This window comes from Trichoplusia ni, unplaced genomic scaffold (genome assembly GCF_003590095.1).
Source record: "Trichoplusia ni isolate ovarian cell line Hi5 unplaced genomic scaffold, tn1 tig00000055, whole genome shotgun sequence".
Lineage (NCBI taxonomy): Eukaryota > Metazoa > Arthropoda > Insecta > Lepidoptera > Noctuidae > Trichoplusia > Trichoplusia ni.
This window is the reverse complement of record NW_020799974.1, coordinates 9,720-30,073: the sequence shown is the minus strand read 5'-3', so window position 1 is coordinate 30,073 and position 20,354 is coordinate 9,720. Positions and strand designations below refer to the sequence as shown.

The window sequence follows — 20,354 nt, the reverse complement described above, 5'->3', positions numbered from 1 at the left end:
TATTAACATCTTGCAGAGACATCATCCCAAAATATTAAAAGAGAGCCACCAATAGAAGAAAGTTTTCTCACTAGCTGTCCAGTAACAAATACTCTAAGCAAAAGGAAAAAGCAAAGGATTTTGAAACTATCATTGAAGAAATTGGCAGTTTCTGGAGGGATTTAGGAAGAAACTTGAAAATTCGAGAAAGTAAAATTGATGAAATAGACTTCCAAAATACTACTCTGGCTGTCAAAGCTAAAGCATTGATGGATGCTTTTGAAAGCAGAGCAGATCCTCAAAGATGGTTTTTTGTCCTTTGTGATGCCTTAGAAAAATGTAGAAGAAAAGACCTGGCCAGGTCAATACAGGATATAATGGCTATGAATATTTAACTTTGTCTTTGAAGAAGTAATATTTTGTATTAGGTTCAAAATGCAGTATGGTTTACATGCATAAATCAAGTTTCGACTCAATAAAGAATAACATGAACTTCACTGCAATTCAAAGCAGTAAAAGTAAGTTAAATCATAAAAGTAATATAAAACTTTTTAGTAAAAATATTTTTAAATAATTATAGTAAAACTGCTCATTAATTTTCTTCGCATACATATGTTGATTGACTACTAAGAAAATGCTGAAACATCCATCCATATCAATTTAGTAGAAAGTATTGACCAGTATAATGTGAATCATATAAATATGAGTTCAAGTCTCTATAAATGAAACAAAAGCCAATAGATTAATCTTTCTTTATTTGATTAAGTAAATATGTAATAAACAGGTTTCATGCCTCAACTTGTATACATAACTATAAAACTGTTCTCAAGTTACAGGAAAATATAAAAATATTTAATTTTATAAAACTTATAATAACCAACACAGGTATATTCTTAACAATAAATATGCAAAATGCATGTATAAGGCACAATTTCTTTTGGACATGGAATGTAAACTGGAAGACCTTTTCTCTTTTGTTTCTTTTTCTAAGCACTTTTAAAATACCTTTAAATGCTTTGCTGCCATAACTTAGCTATGGCTCAAAAACAAACTTACCTTAAAAATAATAATGTAAATGTATACTTAAAAATAAAGTGAGCTTTGCTCAATATTTTTCACTATATTCGAGCATAAGAAAATAAAAATATTTTTCAAGTAAAAATGTTTGTTTCCTTATCAAACTATTCTTATAACGATAACATAAAATACCTTCTCCTTAAGACCTATACCCCTGGATTCTGAACAACTGTTGACAGATTTTTTTGTCTATGGAAATTTGTGATGGTTGTGTAACAGTGTAACAAGAAAAACAACCAATCACAGCACCTGATTTAGATTTAGACACATGATTAAGCAATTGGCCTTAAAGAACCCACAGCTAGCCAAACATTTTTTCTTATCTATATCTGTGATGACCATGCATACGCGTTCTGGAACAAGCGCAGCCACGGGGACGCCTGGCTGGCGGGGTCGCGGCGCCCTGCGGCGCGGCGGCCGCCACGCTGCACTGCCAGCGCAACACGCAGCGCTCCGGGTGCGGCATCATGGCCACGTGGCGCCCGTCCGGGGACCTCACGCCCGCTATACCGACTGCAGACACAAATATGTATCAATTTCAAATAAAATATTTATTATTACACCAAGTGCCTAGTAAGTTCGTAGAAAGTTCTTATATACACGTTCACTACTAGTGGCCAGTGCCGTATTATCCATAAGGCACTTTAGGCCAGTGCCTAGGGGCCCACTATGACCAGGGGCCAGGGGTCATCGAAAAAAAAAGCTTGATAAATTTTTCACTTAATGCAAATAACTTGAACCAAGGGGGCCCCACTCCTTTGTTGCCTAAGGGCCCCTAGATCCGGCCCTGCTAGTGGCAGCATCGAGCTGCAGCAAGCAGCTTGTGTTACAATGAGAATGAGACAGACCAGGTCAACTAGTGGCTGAAATAAGATCTGATGTCGTGTTATTTCTCGTTTTTTACAATTTAAGCAACACAGCCTAAATTTACGACAAATTAATTGATTCATTTGGTAAAAATATGCTTAAGTAAAAAAACAACCACATACTTGGGCTTCCATTTGGATTCATGGGGTACTGTTCAGTAGGTGCGCCATCATCGTCTACATACTGCATGGCGACTTGTCCGTTGTCCTGCAGTTTGTGTAGCAGGCGCGGGCTCGGACACCGTGAACCGTCCCTCGCCGTGAGCCACCCACACTCCGAGCACACTGCCGCCCATACCGGCGGAACCATACGTCCGATTTCGTTTCAGTTATTTTGACTGCACTCCAGCGGCATTCAAATCTAAAGCAATAAAATTATCCATGTATATTTTACATGTAGGTAGAAAGATGGCGGAACAGAACGCGGTACGTACTGCTCCAATTGTTTGCAACCGTGAGCTAAATAGTCGCCTCGTATTGCAATAGCATTGCTCACCTTTCCGAAGAATTGTGGTCCAAAAAGATTTGAGTTCTGTTGCCGCCTTTCGTTGTAGTTTCTGGATCGACCCAACCGAGAAGGCCCATCAGTTGACATCCATTGCACACTCCCAATGAAAATGTATCAGTTCTGTTTTTGAAATGGGCGAACTGGGAGCTTAAAGAATCTGAGAATAAAATGCCGGCTGCCCATCCCTTGGCTGATCCAAGGGTATCTGTAAAGTAAAAGTTATTTTGGTAATTAAAACACACACATATTTGTCTATTCCAGTACGTTCAAATAAAAATAAAACAAAATTTATAATTTACCAGCATAACTGAAACCGCCGGGGAATACTAATCCTTGGAACGCATCCAATGTGATCTTCTTGCTTTGCAAGTCGCTCATTGTCACGTCGAAAACGTCAAAGTTGGCCATCATCAGAGAGGCAATCATTTCCCTGTCACCATTCGTTCCTGGTATAAAAATTAAGTATTAGATAGTTATAAATACCTAATTTGACCAAATAAAATAACGTTTATTTTCATTCACTAGCTGTGCCCGCGACTTCGTTCGCGTGGTTGTTGAGAACAAAACAACGTCGTTTGCGTCTCGATGCTCTCTTGAGACCACCAAGTTGCGGTCCGTGTTCTTTGTGAACTTAAACGTGACTCCCTTTCGGTGAACGTTTCAGATTCACGTGAAAGAGCGATGTGCTCTCGGTTAGCAGATAACCGTGCTTCACGATCTTCTTCCGATTCCTGAGACCTACTAAGTCTCATCCTTTTCGCATTTCGGCTATGCAGCGAAAGGTTAGTTTTTTTCTTTGAGACATTTTCAAGGAAAATTTAAGCAATAAAAAAACCAACAACACTTATGACCGAATAGCCTACAAACGTAAAAGAACGGTGCGTCGAACAGTCTAAAGCCGCGTATGCACGTACGAACAAATTTGTTGAGTTACATGATACGCAACAACTTGGTTCGCACGTGCGTACCACTATCGAACATCGAACACTCTGTTCGTCAAACATGTTCGCGGCGATCCTTGTAGTGTGTTCTGTATGGACGGTGTTCGAAGAGCTTTAATAAATGTTACGCAACAAAACTGTTCGTATACCTAGATCTGGGCGGGGTGCGGGCCCGTTATCGCAGTGCGGATCCATCTAGGATCCGCTTTAGGAAACAACATTTCGTGAATCACTGCGAACATCAAAAAATTCTCCGCTACTTCACAATCGACCACTTCCAACGGCGCCGTCATGGCTACTAAGATAGAGTTCACGACTGTTGTTCGCGAACTCGACTCGAACTATGTTTGCGTTCGTGTTCGAATATGCCGTCCATACGTACGAACCAAATGTTCGGGTCTGGTGTTTGTGTTCGCTATGTTCGTGTTCGTACGTGCGTACGCGCCTTAAGTATGACAACGAATCGTCTGTTCGTGGTCGTGACTCAACGAATTGGCTAAGTTACTGTAAAACGATTGGCACTATTCGATACAAACTACGAAGTAAATAAAATACTACTTTCCTACTTCAAACCAATGACCAAACGAAACCAAACAGCCAATACTTATATTTCGACCAATTTAGAACAACGATTATCTTCCAAGCAACCTAAGACCTTTTACGACACACTCCAGAACTTTTAAGACACCAAACGAAACCCAATTTTTCAAGTAAACACGGTCCACGTGATTCTCGCGCGGAATCTCTTAACACCGCGATTCAGAAAATGACGTCATTTGCACAACGCCATCTATCGGATTTGGATTTCAACTATCAACATTAGTTTCTATTTTTAGTCTTAAGATGTCGTTGCAAGTACTATACTGAATTGCGTAACGTAATATTTTACTTCTTGAACTCACTAAATTAATCATATCTTTTGATAGAGTGAACCGATTTCGATGAAATAAAAACTAAGTTATACCTCAAGTTGCGTATAATTTTTGTATATAAACATTGTCTGCATTGAATTCGTAGATTTTACGTGATGCGCGCACAAACAAACAGATAAACAGACAAACAGACAAAAATTTCAAAAATGATGGAAATGGGTTCTCTTACTTATCTTTTCACACGCTGGCTATTTTTTTTTTAAATTTCTTCAATGTACAAAAATTACTTTTCTACAGATTTATTATATGTATAGATATAGATAACGTTTACATTGGTAGAAAATATACCAAAACATGACTATCAATTAAAGTGTCGACATTGCTATAATAATATATTTATTAGGTCACCATAAAATTATAAGTACTGTATGTAATTACCTTCCTCACGAAGAACTGCTACCTTAATTGATTTCGTTTTAATAATAGCTGATGAAGGATCGAAAGTGACATTGTAAGTGACACCCTTGCGTTTCTCAAGTCCTAAAAAAAAGTTAGAATGTTAATAACAATAGCTTTATCTAAAATACAAAAACATTTTCAAACAAATATCGTTATTATTTTACCTTTCCATTCTTGGGTAACACATCCTGAGTTAGCTTGCAAGCATTCTAGACGGTAGCTGGTTTCTTCCCACATTCTAAACACATCCACCAATTTCGTGTTAAGAACCTTTTCACCGTTGACTTTGATTGTTACCTAGAATCATTATTTAAGATAAGCTATTTATATCCTTATATCTTTTATATTTATTTTATTTTTCGGTATTATGATACTGACCTCAGAGTTCATTCCGTACTTTCCGGTAGTACCAACTTGTTTAGCATCAACTCCATTGTTTTTGTATTCACTCAGAACACTCGATAGGTTGTTGCGGGACACTTCAACTATGATTCCTAGTTCCTCGTTAAACAATGCTTGAATTGCTGACACATTGGATTCCACTTGCAAATCGATATTCAAACCGCGAATACCACCGATTCCCATCTCTAGAGCTGTTGTCACAAAACCTCCCTCGCTGACGTCATGTCCAGACAGTAACTTGCCCTCTGTAATAGCATGAGTTTAGTTATATGATATTTATTCTCAGGTATGGAAATAAATGGTATGAGAATTTTTTGTCAGTACATACCCTTTAACAATTTCTGTGTAACTTTGAACATAGATTTCAATACAGTTGGATCATCGAGATCTGGTGGGTTGTCTCCGAGTTGTTTGTAACACTGCGCCAACGCAGATCCACCGAGTCTATGGCAAAATAATGAAATGTAAGGCGTTGCTACTAATTTAATATAAACTAAATAAAACCTCAACTATGATATTACTAACCTGTATTTGCCAGAGCTCACTGGAACATAAACGAGAGCTGAGCCTTCTTCTACTAAAGCTGGTTCAATTTTCACTCTTATGTCAGGGCATGGAGCATAGGTTGACACGACCAAAGTCCCAGGTGATTTAACTGTGACAACAAAATATGTTATATGAGTATTTAGAAACGATTCATGTGGCACCTACCTATCTTACTAGTTTACCCTAATGGAATTTTCTTGAAATGGTATTTTGGTATTGTTACAGGCTTCAAACACTTGGATACACCAAATAGATACCTCCATAAGTTATTTTATTCCAAAACTCAAAACCTACAGCATTAAGCTGCCTTTAAACGACGCGTACATTTGTTAGCATTCAAGGATTTATGACGCTGAATATATAGTACGGGCTCACTTGCAAATATCTTTGATAGTGGAAATCATGGCAGTGCTAGCTAGTGTGTTGGCTACCTTTCTGGCCGGCCACATGCGCGCACATGGAGAGCGAGTCCTTCCCGCCGTCCACGGCGACGCCGAGCGCGGCCATGGCGCGCGTGACGCCGCGACACGCCGCCAGCAGCGCGCCGCCCTCCGCGCCCGTCTTGCCCGCCCACATCCAGTTGCCCGAGCACTTCACGTCCTCCAGCGAGCTGATGCCGGCAAACACCTAGGGCATCATCAAATAACATATTATTAGATATGACTATTTTTTCCGTGACCGTCATTTCACAGTGCGTGAATATAAGGGGAGTGCATAGTATAGTGCAAAGAGCGAAATCGACGAGGCACTGTGAATTTCGCTTTCGTCGTTACTCGAAGTCACACCAAGATTGAACAAGTGTTGTGTATTACTGTGGTGCTGGTGATCAGGGTCTGGGTAACTAAAAAATCCCAAAAAATTGTAACATGTCCTTACCAAGTTTGTCAAAGCTTCGCCAAGAGACATACGAGCTCCTGCTGCAGGGTCCAACAACCCCTTGATATTCTGAGTACCGATGGAAGTAGCTGAACCAACAAGGTCGTAATAAGACAGAGCTATAATGGCGCAGTCCGCAAGGGGCGTATGCAGTGGACCCACACACTGCTGCTGAGCTACTAACCCAGTAACGCAACGGTCTACCTGTAATTATGAAAATTGATTTATATAGGACGAAAAGAGACAAAAATGGAGAAGAAAGAAAGGAATCTGGCGTAACATAGGTTATTATAAAATAACCTTTTTGGTATGCATGGATCTGAAGTAAATTACTTACTTTGTTGGTCAAATATCTTTTGCTGGCAACATTTACTAGTCTCAGTACCCTGTCAAGAGCATCATGAACAGTAATGTTTTCTGGCAACGTCAGCGGCAGTTTGGTTCTCTTCTCCGTTACTAAATCAAATGTTTTCCTTGGCATGTTACCTATGGAATAAAAACATTATTTCAGACGATGAAAACAGAAAACCTAATGGAATTAGGTACAAAGGAGTCCAATTGATCAGGTAAGGCAGGCATACAATCCATTGTTAAAATATAAGCAAACAGTCGTATCGTTACGACTTTATGATTGCATTCGTATACAATACGTACAATCTTAATACATAGTACACAATACATACTTACATGGCCAATAATAATTATGTACAATTATTCATAATTAAGCAAAGCGTATTTTTAGATTATCAAACCACACTGTTATCGTATGGAATTGTTTCGTTTTACGATCTGTGACGCAAAATAAGTAACTATCGCGAACGTCATTCGTCACACGGTATAGTTGTGGTAAATAACAAAAACAACATCAATGATGACATACCTAATACTGCTTCCAGATGTAGATCATAGGGCAACTTTGACTTGTTAGCCTCACGCAATCTTTCGGTCCTGTCCAAGTATTTCTCAGAGTATGAATCTTCTACAAGACTCATGTAACCGTCTCCCGTAACTTCCCCTACGAACGATACGGGGCATCTTTCACGACGACAAATATCTGAAAGTAAAGATCATATTAATGATAACGATGAGGTAATAACCGGCCCGTTATATCTTAGTCATTGTTAATTAAATGTTTTGTACATAAATTGAAAAGACATAAAAATTAATAGCCTAGCGCGCTGAAATAAATTATTGGCAAATAAAGTCTTGTTAGACATCAATCAATTGGAATATTTATGACGTTTTGAAACAATAGAAACATACGCTAAGAAAACATTTTTACACACCTTCAAGAGTAGGCCTGTTTTTCTTTGAACAAAGCAAAGCGTCATTTTCCTGATACTCAGCTCCCCATAGTTCAAGCGTGGTGATAGTTGGGTCACCTAGTTGGAACTCCTTCGTGTATACAACTGCACCTTTTGGTTCTACCAACTCTTTAAGAACGTTACCGTTGCCACCCGCTCCTTGGTCGTGTATAGCTATAAATGAATATGTGACGTATTTATTAATGAGAATGGCTCTATAACTGCCAACAAATTTTAGGCTTTCATCCAGTACTTACATTCGACAGGATTAATATCCGCCTCCAAACATCCTCTAACTACCCTATTCAGACGATTGCCCATTTCTGCATCACCTGTGGATATTTCAAAAAGCTATATGACACTGTTGAATGCACTTAGCTATAGATTAAGACCAATAGATTAACATTAACAATTTTTCAATGAAATTTCCTCATCTGAGATGTTATACCTCTCTGAACAGCTCCAAAATCTAGTGCGTGGTCTCTTGAGTCTCCACCCTGCACGGCAACGGATGACGCAGCGCCGCCACCCACACCAATACGGTAGACTGGCCCTCCTATCTTCACCAACATCATTCCTGCAAAATTATATTAACATCACTTTGATTTTTTACTATTACATATTTCGCTATAACCTAGAATGTTACATCTAACAGAATAATAAATAATAGTAAAAAAATTGTATAAGGGAAGTTTCATTAAGTCTGTTATTCTTAAAATAGATCAGGCAAAAGGTACAAAAATACTTTTAAAACGACTTTTGCTTTAATAAGAAACATATGTTATGTAGCTTTCTTTATCTTAATGTTGCTTATACAATCGGACCTCCTACCGATAATGGCAGTGACCCCGTCGTCGTAATCGTTACTGATACGTATTTAGCAATATGAATGGTATTTTAAATTATATAGACCACATTTAAACTAGATGCAAAAGATCTCGAATTATTTTATTCCTATCGGCCTATCAATTCAGAACTAGGTGAATATACAAAAAGATTTTTGAATGGATTGTCCATTAATTATCATTGATTTTAAGCAAACTACCTTGTCAACTATCACTATAAAAATAAAAAAATTTAAACCATCGTACCTTCCTCTGGATTATTCTTCTTAATCATATTGTGAGGCATGTATCCAATACCACCACTAAACATAATAGGCTTAACAAATTCCTCCCTTACATTGTCGCCATTCTTCAAACCGTAAGATTGAACAAAACCTAAAATGTTGACATAAACAAATTAGCAAACTATTAACAATATCCCTTATTGAGTGCAAAAGATGATTATTTATATTACCTGTAATCAGTGGTTCTCCAAACTTGTTACCATAATCCGAGGCACCATTACTGGCTTCTATGATAATTTGCAGGGGACTTGCGAAATTGCTAGGGTATTCCCAGTCCTTGTCCTCCCAAGGCATTTCATATCCTACAATGCACAAATTTGATTTCATGACAAACTATAATACCTTTACTTATACATATTTGAATTTATGCTTTAATCTACTCTTTACTTACCGGGAACATGCAAATTGCCAACACTGTACCCAGCTGTGCCAGCTACGGTGTGCCCACCACGGCCTACACCCTGAACGTCTCTAATACGACCTCCAGTACCAGTAGTTGCTCCACTGAATGGGGCAACAGCTGTTGGCATGTTATGTGTCTCAGCTGTAAATATGATGTCCGACTCAGTCTGTTCCTCAACAACCTGAGATGGCACCCGAACATTTGTCGGCCGTAATTTGGTATGTTTGAAGCCTTTGATGGCACTGCAATCAAAAATGCTTATAAGTCATTTGTTAACCCCTCATTATTGTATTTGTCAAATGTCAGTTAACACAATTTTCACACTGTTCCAGGCCAATTTCAAAGAGTAGTTATTGTGGTATAAGGTAACAAAATAGACTTGACATAGAATGCTTTAAACATAAACACCAATTCTTCCGTGTTACTGAAAATAACTGGCATATAGAAAAGGAGACTGCATTATAAGTCTCTTGTTGTCAACTGTTCTTCGTATACATACATATTAGAATTTATACGCACCTGCTGTTATCTCCAAACTTAATAACATTATTATCATTGGAAGTTGCTTGAGTGGATGCAACCATATCAATAAGCGATTCATCTATCTCTTCTCCATCTAATATTAATTTTCCCTGTAACATTTAAGAATGTTATACGACCGTAATATAAAAGTATTTACAATGATAAGAGACTTAAATACAATTATTTACCTTGAAGAACCAATGGCGCGAATGTTCACTATTACTCTGAGCAAGGTCAAATAACTCAACACTAGTTGGATCACGCTTCAATTTATTCACAAACAGGTCCATATAAAAGTCAATGTCCCAAGAATCAAAAGCTAACCCTAAAATGGTAAAAACAAAAAAATATTACAAACTTGTCCCTAACAATTAGATACACAATTGTATAAAAAACACTGACCTAACTTTGTATTGACTTTCTCCATAGCTGGTCTGCCTTCTTTTTGTAGTGGCACTACATACCATGGCTCAAGATCTTTAGGCAAACCTTCATTAAAACTTGACCTAGGCAGATTATCCTTTGTATAGATACACTGGGTCATTCTATCATGCAGTGGTGCTGCCAAGGACTCAAATAACTTCTCTGATACATTTTTTGCTCTGTTAAAGGTAATGAGATATCTTGTGGACACCTCTAAGCGAGTAACATCTCGCAGCCCCACACTTTCACATATTTGGACAGAATTACTAGAGTCAGCTGTTGAAAAGTTGAATCTGTAATGTTTAAATAATGATTATAATTATACTTAGTGCACAATTAAATCACTAATAAATAATAGAATGTAAAATAAATACATACCTTGGCCCAATTTCAATGATAGCTTGATTTTCCTTTACATTCTTGTAAATAGTTTCATTTTTTAAGGCTTGAGGCTGCAAAGGTGAGCTGAGCAGCCACTTGAGAACCTTAATTTGATTGATGTTGAGATAGTCACATCCTTCACACAACTCCACATGGTAACAGAGTTCTGTAGAAAGTTCTGCTACATCCGAATCAACAAGTTTTAATTTCTCAAGGATCTCCTTGGTCTTATGTGCACTAAATGCTTCAGATGAGAAAAACCTTAATATGCACATCCTGAACTCGTGTACTAACTGATCACAGTCTAAATTTGGAATGATTGTAGAATGAAGTTCATAGACGTTGATTGTAAATATCTTACATCAATGTCAAAGTTCAATTGTTATCAATTACAGAATGTTATCTGTAACAAATAAAGACAAACAACTTTAGCTTATGCAATTCCATTATTAAGTACCCTCAATTTACATTTACACAGTAGTTTTAGGAGCTCAATAACAACTATTGTGTCAGGGAAAATTTACCTGTAGGTATATAGTTAACAATTCATGACAAGTTAGGTAGTTTGAGAAGTAGTAGGTAGTTTTTACTATTGTTAAAGAAGGTAGATATTTTGCCAACATTAAAATATTTTAAATAATAAAAGCAAGTCATGACTACCTATGACCACCACCATATTATACATTACAGGTACTGTAGTGTTGTTGTATTTTTCTAGTTCATTTTTATTTTAGACATGGAATAAAATGAACTAGAAAAAAATATTATTCAAATTTGTTTTTTTTTTTCATTAAGCTGATGTATTAAGGTATTGAAATTTTTATGGATGGATTTTTATCAATATTATTATGGATAGAAGCCTGATTGAAGCTTATTGAATTTTCAAACAATGCCATGTGCTTATTACACTCTCACAGGTTACCTATGTTACTATTACATTTTATTGATATATGTTTAAATGTGCAAGTATTCTACTGTTTTTAAGTAAAATTAAAACCATAAGTAAGAAGCACGAACTCTCGTAAGTTTGATACGTACATTTTTAATAATCATCATTCGTATACTACAATTTTAACTGAAACAAGAAGTGTATCGACAAATATTTAATTAGTGAATTAAATATTAATATATACGACGATACCCTACAGCCGCTGTCTGATGTGTTGTGGGCGCACATTGGATTGATTAGTTGAATTGATTGAATTCTGACGTCTGTCACGTGTCAGCACTATCAGCAGGCAAACCAATGAGGCAAGTACGACTATAGTTTGACGATGAATGACAGCAACTGAAGTGGTCAAATGACAAGCTGCTTACAGTTTATCAGTGTGTTAAATTTATTATTTTTTCTAAAGCTACGTAATTCGACAAACTTCATATTTTTTTTAAGATATCCCATACTTTTATGGGGTCAGCATATTTTCTAACGAGTTTTGGCTCTCGACCCACTCAGCCCTAAATTTGCGAGCTATTTGGGATAGCTATATTTGCGAGAAGTAATAAAGATGAAACTGTGGAAAAGTATCCCACTAATGGCTGAACAGGGGGAACAATAAAAAAACACACGTCGCGCGCCGGTCTCATACCATCATCACGTGCAAAGTTTTTTATTGGAATCTTCTGCAAACCCAGCTAGCTACTTGAAAATTAAATCTTGTCTTAAAAATGTACTAAAGAGATCAATTCATCAAAATAATTAAGCCTCATACACGATCAAATCGCCCGTGGTCATGGGCTAGTCTATGGACAGACAGGATTAGTTCTGGCAGTGGCACTTGAGATGACTTTAAAAAAATTAGGGCAATTTCGGAATAATTTTGATTTGAATATAATTGGATAAAATTAAGCAACTAACTAAAGTAACTAACAAAAACAGAAAAAATGCCCCGAAACAACCCATTAACGCTCAGTATAAATTATACGACTGCTTTATAAATAGCGTAAGCGGTAATTTAAACTGACATAGGTATAATGATAATTTTTGCTGGACCATTTAAAAGTAATAATAACTTCGTTTAAAGTCATCATTGTAACATACATTAACAATGGAAATTAAGGATCTATAAATTATAAGTAGTTCTTATCAGGCTCGTCTCTCATCTCTTTCATCATTAAACTTGGGCAAGTTGCACTATAGCAGAAAATATGATGAATTTAATTGATACAAAGAAATCGATACTAGAATTAATATTTGATGTACACTTTTTTTATATTTTAATACTATTTTAGTATTTATTTAAAAGTCAGCGTAGTCTGTGGTGTTTGCAAACAACGCGATATGCCGCCATCGGCCATTTTAAATGAACAAAACTCATCCCCGCCTCCTCTATTCTCTTTATCTATTATTATTCTCTCTGTCTCCTCCAATATGGCGGTTGGTCACATTTTTACGCTTTGCAATTTGTTGTAAATCAGTGAAATAGTACGAATAATTTGCTTACAATAATTTCAATTACTTGCAGAAAATAACACGTCAGATTTTTGGAGATTTGTAGTATCCTGTAGTAGCAGTTTTCTTGAGGGCGGCTTTGGCGTCCTCACACCTTTGGGGAACTTCACCCTAGGCCCCATCGTGTGAATTATTGATTTTATTCTTTAAACTAAAAAATGATGATGTATACGGTAAGTTAGCATTACTCTTATTTTGTTGTTTGATGTAAATAATTCTATATCATAATGGCCATTGTTGTTTGCAGTGTCTCATATCTTTCGAAAAATAAATGAAATCAAGTAATGTAGCGTGTTTTAGATCGTAATTCCATAATATAGATTAAAATTATTATGAGACCCGTGGTTAGGTTTCATAAAATTATAAATCCGTTCCATCTATGATGTTTTTATTTACGTACTCTGTCAATTTTGTTCGTGTTTACGGTCATAGTATTTTCCGCGGTTTTGGGGTTATGCTTAATATTTCGCAATATACCGTATGATACAGCATTTGTTGTATATGACAGGGTCAGCAATCCGCATAATGAGGTTATACCCATTTCGTTAGCCTGTTACACAAATAATTGAATGCTTATGTTTTCAGGGGACAAGCACGGAGCAGGACACCCGCTTCAGCGACAAGGAGAAGAAGCTGATGAAGCAGATGAAGTTTGGTGATTGTTTAACTCAGCAGGTATGGTTTCCAAAAAATACTATTGAATTTGCATGTTTTTTTATTATGCTTAATAAACGTGTTCCACGCATACATTTAATAGACAACTTAAACCAACTCCCAGACTCACATATTGTTCTTTATTTACGGGCATCTCCTGAATTTTGGAATTTATAGGTGAGAATTTATAGAGAAGATAAAATAATCTTTCATTCTCAGCAATAAATTTGTTTTTATTTTCAATAAACAATTACTAACAAATAAGAAACCTGTTTATGTAGTCATTATAAAAGTTACGTTCTTGTAATTATCTGTATGGATTTTCAATTTAAGTTATACATTTAGGTGGACATGTCCAAGGTGAAGTTGGATGTGCTGAAGCCATGGATAACTCAGAAGATAACAGAAATTCTCAAGATGGAAGATGATGTAGTCATTGACTATGTTAACAACCAGCTTGAGGAAAAGGTGAGTGCCAGTCTTTCACTACTTCATTCAATATTTATATTAATAGCAAAATGTAATCATTGCAGTTTCTTTTCAGTTAGACTTTAGATTATATTGCTCAAAAAGTAGTAAAAACAGTTTATATAATCTAACACTGTTTAAAAGAAACTGCAATTGAAGTATGATGTCAAATGTATATTGATTGCGTATGGATATTTTTATGGTCCACACCGGTTAGTGCGCCGTCGAAGCCGCCTCAGCCCGCTGCCGCCAGCTCCCCGCCGCCGCCCGCCGGCTCCGCTCTTTCGGAGGCCCTTAGCATACTCAATCGGTATTTACGGGGAAATTAAATACTTAACCATGCTAACTCTCGAAATGCAGTGGAGTTCCCTATTTTGCGACTGATAAATGTTAAAATGTATTTGGAAAGAGATTTGTTAAAGCCGTTCAGAGATTGACTTGACTCGAGGTATGGAAGTCCCGTTTTTAGGCCTTGCGTTCAGCATAATGTGGTTGTGTTCGCAAAACCCTTACAGATGCAAGAAAGAGAGAAGAAACTCCACCGCGCTGCGTGGTGGAGCGGCGGGCCCCGTTCGCCGTAGCGTACGTTAGCTGAGCTCCGTAGCAGTCAGCGAGCTGCGCTGCGTCTTCTCGCTGCCGTCGCGGCGTCGTTGCTGTTCCCGCTCCAGCACTAATGAAACTTTAACATATCATGTACATAGCACTAGCTTCCTTACCCGAGTCAATTCCGTGCTGATTATTTTATTCGTGCTTTTATTATGTTCGCGCTCTCAGCGGCTTTTCAACTATTTTTATTTTCCTTAAAACTTTGTACATCTGCTGAAAGATTAAGAGGAATAAAATTAATGCAAGGAGATATCTAGATGGGCAAATAGTTAGGGTGTAAAATAACGAATTTGATGAGGATTAATAATATATGATCTTTTCTTTCCCGATCCCGTTTCCTCGACTCCTAGTTCCCTTGTCCAAAGAAAATGCAGATCAACTTAACTGGGTTCTTGAATGGCAAAAATGCTCGACTATTCATGGGCGAGCTGTGGGAGCTGTTGCTGAGTGCTCAATCCAGCGAGAATGGGATTCCAGAGACATTCACCCAACAGAAGAAAGAGGAGATCAAGAAAAGAATGGTAAAATACATTTGCAATACTCATTAACAATTTTATAACGTCAAGTAATTTTTTAATATTCATTCATTATTCACAAAATACAAATTGAGCATGTTATTTCATTCATTGCAACAGGAGGAACAGCAAAAGGACAAGGAGAAGGAGAAGGATCGTCGCAGGTCGCGGTCACGGTCGCGTTCCCGGCGACGTTCGCGGGAGCGGCGGCGCTCGCGGTCCAGGACACGAGATCGCTCTTCTGACAGGAAGTGAGCATTTTCATATACACAAACAAAATACATTTGTTATCTGTTAAAAACAAATTCTTTAGTCACCTTCTGAGGTATCTGAATGGTGAAATGGCACAATTGTCAAAATACAGTTAACAATGTCCTGCGGCTCACATATATTTTGATGTGACGCGTGTGTGCACGCTCACTGTGCCTTTCCACTCTAGTTTAAACTAATTCTTAGAGTAATTCAATAATGGGTTGTTGTATCACTAGACACCGTAACGGAGGCAGCCCGCGGCGGTCGCGGAGGCGCAGTCGGGACAGGAGCAGCCAGTCGAAGTCTTCGCATGTGGAAGACGTAAAGGCAGCTGAACCTAAAGGTGATAAAAAATATTTTGATCATATTCCTCCAAATTCTTCAGTTAAATTGTACCTTTTCATTCCATATGTTTATATGTAGTATTTTCATATATTCTCTTTTATAATGTCAATGTTTCTAAATAAGTCACTTTTAATTGCAATTAGAAAATGGGAAATCTCCTGAGAAGAAAGAAGATAATGAAGTTAAAGAAGAAGTCAACCACAATACTTCAAATGATACTTCTAAGGACGAAAGCAAAGAGAATGTCCTCAAGGAGGATAAAACTGAAGATGAAGGGCATAAGTCTCGGTCTGCTTCACCTGAAAAGTATGTCTCCATCTTTGTTATAATTCATAATGCAAAAAGGTGTTTTTTTTAAACCGCAATACTTTTTTTAGGCCAAATGGTGATAAACCCACTGAAGAAAAACCAGTTGAGAAAGCTAGACGCTCGTCTAGCGAAAGACGTTCTTCATCTGCATCATCACGTAAGTTCAATACAGTTAAACCAGTATATGGCACTTTTGAACCTCGTTGACGTTGATCCACACAATTAAGATGAATAACTGTTCTATAGTATTTACCTATTTTATTTACTGGAATTGTTAATGTTGTAGGCGGTAGTGCTAAGAAGAGATCATCACACAAGAAGCGCCAGTATCGTTCCAACAGAGATTCGTCTACGAGCGTTAGTCCCAGACGTAGCTCACGCCGAGAAAGGTAAGACGAAATATTTTTTAAAACATGTTACATAGTAAGCCTACCCAATAAGTATTAGTTCTGATGACAAGAATCGGAACTTTAAAAAAAAAATGGGTAATCGAGCCGTCCAACTATTCCTATTGCAGGAGTAAGTCACGTCGTCGCAGCAGCCGCCGTCGGTCTATAGAACGACGCGATAGGGAGCGTGAACGTGAAAGGGAGAGGGAACGTGAGAGGGAACGTAGACGACGTGAACGAGAAAGAAGAGAGAGGTTATTGCATTTACATTTGTTTTAAATACCTGTAACATTCTGATAAAATTTGGTTATTGTATTGTTTTTTTTCTTAATGTAGGTCTCGAGAACGTCGTCGTTCACTTGAGAGACGTAGACGGTCTCGGTCACGTTCAAGACGACGTCAAACACGGGAAAGGTGAAATAACTTGAAATTAATTATTTATATACACGGTGATTTTTTAGTTATCTTACAAAAGCAGCCCAGTTCATGTATCCGACGTAAAATACCCCTAGGCGCGATTATTATTATTTTTTTATCATCAACTAAGATAATAAGTACGAAGAAAATTAAACAAGAGAAATCTGAAATATACTCTTAAAAATGATAAAAACGCCGCCGCCCGCGCCCTTCACCATTGTTACAAGGTTAGAAACGCGCTCTCAACAAAGCTGTTTCTAAAAAACTACGAATTGCATCATAATATTGAATAAATGTTGCATTTAATTTTTTTTCAAATCTCGTAAATACCTATTTTTTTATCATGAACGTGTTCTAGTCATTGGATACATGAACTGGGCTGCTTTTGTAAGACGACTAAAAAATCACGGTGTATACGTATGGAATTTTTTGTATCTTCATTATTTAAGTTTTTATTTTATTTTGTAAGGTCTCGTGATCGTCGCCGTTCGAGGTCTCGCAGGCGAACCGCGTCCCGGTCTCGTCGCCGCTCTGGTCGTGGCTCGCGGGATCGTCGCTCTAGGGACCGACGATCCAGGGATAGGCGCTCTAGAGATAGATCTAGGTAAAATTCAGAGATGAGATTATGATACAGAATTTTTAATTGAACTGAACTGTTCTAAATCAATTATACATGCTATAAAATGTTCGCGGTTCGGCCCTGCGATTGAATGACACTTTCTTGTATGTCAATCACGTTGCATTTGAAATAGTATGAGTGATAATTATAAGACTTGGATGTTTTAATTATAGGGAGAGGAGATCCAAAGATCGCACTAAGGATAGGAGATCGCGGGATAGAAAATCACGAGACAGGAGATCTAGTGACATTATTAAAGAACGGCTAGAAAAATCCGTCTCCATTCCCCGTAAAGGTAAGTCAAATTTTTATCTTAAATAGTAATTATCTGATTGTAATGAAGTTTTCATTGTACTTCATTTTTTATAGTCTTCCGCCCATAATTATCAATTTCAAGAAATTTATCCAATATTGTAAGTGGTGTAAGGACCACTTGGTATTATCTTTATTTCTTGGCTAAACACAATTTTATGTCTTATAGAAAATCTAGACAAGCTGCATAAGAAGTCTTCTGAGCGAGTGTCTTTGTTACGAGAGCAGTCGAAAGAACGAGCAGTATCAAGTTCGAGTAGAGAATCATCCGTAGTTAATGAAAAGCCAGTTCCGCAAAACGATGAACAACCCAAACCCGTTCAGTCATCCGACGACGAAGAGAAGGAAGATATCATTGCAATTCCTACATTACGAGAATTTTCTAAGAGTTTATCCCGTACTCCATCGCCGTTCTTGCGCAAACATGAAATTGAACACAAAAAATCTGACAGATCCGGTGATGATGTATCAGTCAAAGAGCAAAATGAAGAAGAAGCTAAGCCAAGGGATGTGAAGAAAGGTAAACGCAAAACTCAACAATCTGAGTCAGAGAGTGAGAGCAGCGAAGAAGTGTTGAAAGCTAAGACCAAGGCAAAGGTAAAACGCAAAGATAAGGCAACATCAAAAAAATCCAAAAAGCCGAAGAAAGAAAGTTCTTCAAGTGAGAGTGATTCAGAAGATAGCTCTTCAAGTGATTCTGAAGATGACCGGAAGAAGAAAAATAAAAAGAATGCTAAAAAGAAATTAGCAAAGAAATCTCGCAAGAAGAGAGCGCGTTCATCTAGTTCTGAATCGAGTTCAGAAGAAGAAGTTAAGCACAAGAGTTCCAAATCGAAACAAAAGAACATTCCAGAGGAATCTGATGTAGACAAGAAATCAAAGAAGCGTAACAAAGATACCAGTATTGACCATTCAAGGTCGGAAAAAAGTGAAAGTAAACAAAAATCCAAGAAAATTGAAAACACTGATGACTCTCACGATGACACATCTGAAAGTGACGAAAAGTCAACCAAGAAAAAAGCTGTAAAACGAGACTCCTCCAGTTCGGAGAAGGAAACAAAACGATCCAAGAAAACTGAACCCGCTAAAGAGCGTGCTACTTCACCAGACGGAACAAAGAGCAGGAAAGCTGAGGAGAAAGTAATAAAAACAAAGCACGAAGAAGTAAAATCCAAGTCTCGGGACGATACTGAAAAGAAAGCTAAGAAACGTGAGAAAGAGGAATCTTCATCTGACAGTGACCAGGTGTCGAAAAAGAAGGCAAGAAAGAAGGTTTCCGAGTCCGATTCTGAGTCTGACAGTGATGAGCCTAAAAAGTCTAAAAAAGCTAAAAAACACAAGAAGCACTCGAAAAAGCATAAGAAACATAAAAAGCATAAGAAAGCTTCTAAAAAGAAGGATGACTCTTCTGACAGTGAAGAAGCCGAGGAGGAGGAAGAGGGAAAAGTGAATAACGAAGATTTGGAAAAGAAGCTTCGCGAAAGAGCATTGAAATCAATGAAAAAACAAACTAGTGCATCTGGGTCTGACTAGCCCAAAATCTTTTATACCACCGCGCTCACAAAACTGAATTCAGAGAGGTTCAGTGGCTTAGAATATTTGTCTTATTTTATGGTACGTTACGATTTTAACCTTTCGTGTGATTGACCCACGCTCGTAATAATTACCGTCGTATGCACGGCCGAAATGAAATGGCGCGAGGAAGCGGCGAGCGTTCCTTTGTATGTGTGTGTAAGCATTTTAAATTTCGCGCCATAACATAGACCGGTGATACAGGATGTTTATTTTTGATTGTTGAAAAATCTTTAATGCTGGATTAGAAATAAAAAACGTGTACAAAATTGTATCTTTTTATTTATTAAATTATTAACAAACATTAAAAGTTGTTCCTTATAATTAGTTACAAATAAAAAAAAATTAATTGGTTTATTTTAATCTAAAAAAATTTCCTTTCTTTTTTCTTTTTATTGTCTTTTTAAATCTTTTCGTTTCCATTCCTTCTGAATTTTTCAAGATCAATTATAATTTACGTCGCCTCCTTCTATTCAAAATCTGATCTTGCAAAATTTATAATTGAAGCAATGGAAACAAAAATACTTAAAAAGACAATAAAAATAAAGGAAAAATTTCTAGGAAAAGGATAATTTTCTAAATAATGACAATAACCATAGAATAAAAATGACCACTTTACGGAAAAAGGAAGGGTAATGAGTTTGACACCCTATGTATGTATGTATGTATCTGAATCGGTTGTTAGACCGTAGCTCAAAAAGTACTCATCAGATTTTGACAAATGAGGTGTCGATTGATTCGTCTTAACACCAGGAGTGT

The 20,354-nt window shown here is 37.3% G+C and overlaps 2 protein-coding genes across 6 annotated transcripts; one reads left to right on the top strand and one right to left on the bottom strand.

Annotated features, from left to right (window-relative positions):
- Positions 1-717: 717 nt before the first annotated feature.
- Positions 718-11,927, bottom strand: LOC113506886 (phosphoribosylformylglycinamidine synthase-like). The gene is given in 27 exon segments (XM_026889718.1): positions 718-1,441; positions 1,444-1,569; positions 2,046-2,148; positions 2,150-2,221; positions 2,223-2,283; positions 2,419-2,635; positions 2,730-2,876; positions 4,682-4,783; positions 4,867-4,999; positions 5,081-5,349; positions 5,433-5,548; positions 5,630-5,759; positions 6,082-6,277; positions 6,527-6,730; positions 6,864-7,012; positions 7,407-7,580; positions 7,813-8,004; positions 8,088-8,162; positions 8,279-8,407; positions 8,922-9,050; positions 9,130-9,261; positions 9,351-9,604; positions 9,882-9,994; positions 10,073-10,209; positions 10,287-10,600; positions 10,686-11,091; positions 11,727-11,927. Coding segments are annotated over 26 exon segments (4,014 nt in total). The 5' UTR covers positions 10,964-11,091; positions 11,727-11,927; the 3' UTR covers positions 718-1,379.
- A 1,053-nt stretch (positions 11,928-12,980) lies between these two features.
- Positions 12,981-19,865, top strand: LOC113506887 (peptidyl-prolyl cis-trans isomerase G-like). Of its 5 annotated transcripts, XM_026889719.1 has the most exons (15): positions 12,981-13,062; positions 13,151-13,310; positions 13,723-13,812; positions 14,137-14,259; positions 15,216-15,386; positions 15,501-15,631; positions 15,869-15,975; positions 16,121-16,283; positions 16,355-16,443; positions 16,573-16,675; positions 16,804-16,929; positions 17,012-17,089; positions 17,562-17,696; positions 17,885-18,006; positions 18,193-19,865. In XM_026889719.1, the coding sequence occupies exons 2-15, from the start codon at positions 13,296-13,298 to the stop codon at positions 19,554-19,556; spliced, it is 2,817 nt and encodes a 938-aa protein (XP_026745520.1). In that variant the 5' UTR covers positions 12,981-13,062; positions 13,151-13,295; the 3' UTR covers positions 19,557-19,865. The 5 variants fall into 5 exon arrangements, with proteins under 5 accessions (XP_026745520.1, XP_026745522.1, XP_026745523.1 ...); XM_026889721.1 differs by lacking the exon at positions 12,981-13,062 and having other exon boundaries at positions 13,073-13,310; XM_026889722.1 differs by lacking the exons at positions 12,981-13,062; positions 13,151-13,310; positions 13,723-13,812 and adding exons at positions 14,477-14,569; positions 14,775-14,952 and having other exon boundaries at positions 14,168-14,259.
- The last annotated feature ends 489 nt before the right edge of the window (positions 19,866-20,354 follow it).

Bases quoted from the DNA above. Each gene is read 5' to 3' on its own strand.
- LOC113506887 (XM_026889719.1), top strand. The intron at 16,930-17,011 runs GTTATTGCATTT...TTCTTAATGTAG, and splicing joins GAACGAGAAAGAAGAGAGAG to GTCTCGAGAACGTCGTCGTT. The intron at 18,007-18,192 runs GTAAGTCAAATT...TATGTCTTATAG, and splicing joins CGTCTCCATTCCCCGTAAAG to AAAATCTAGACAAGCTGCAT.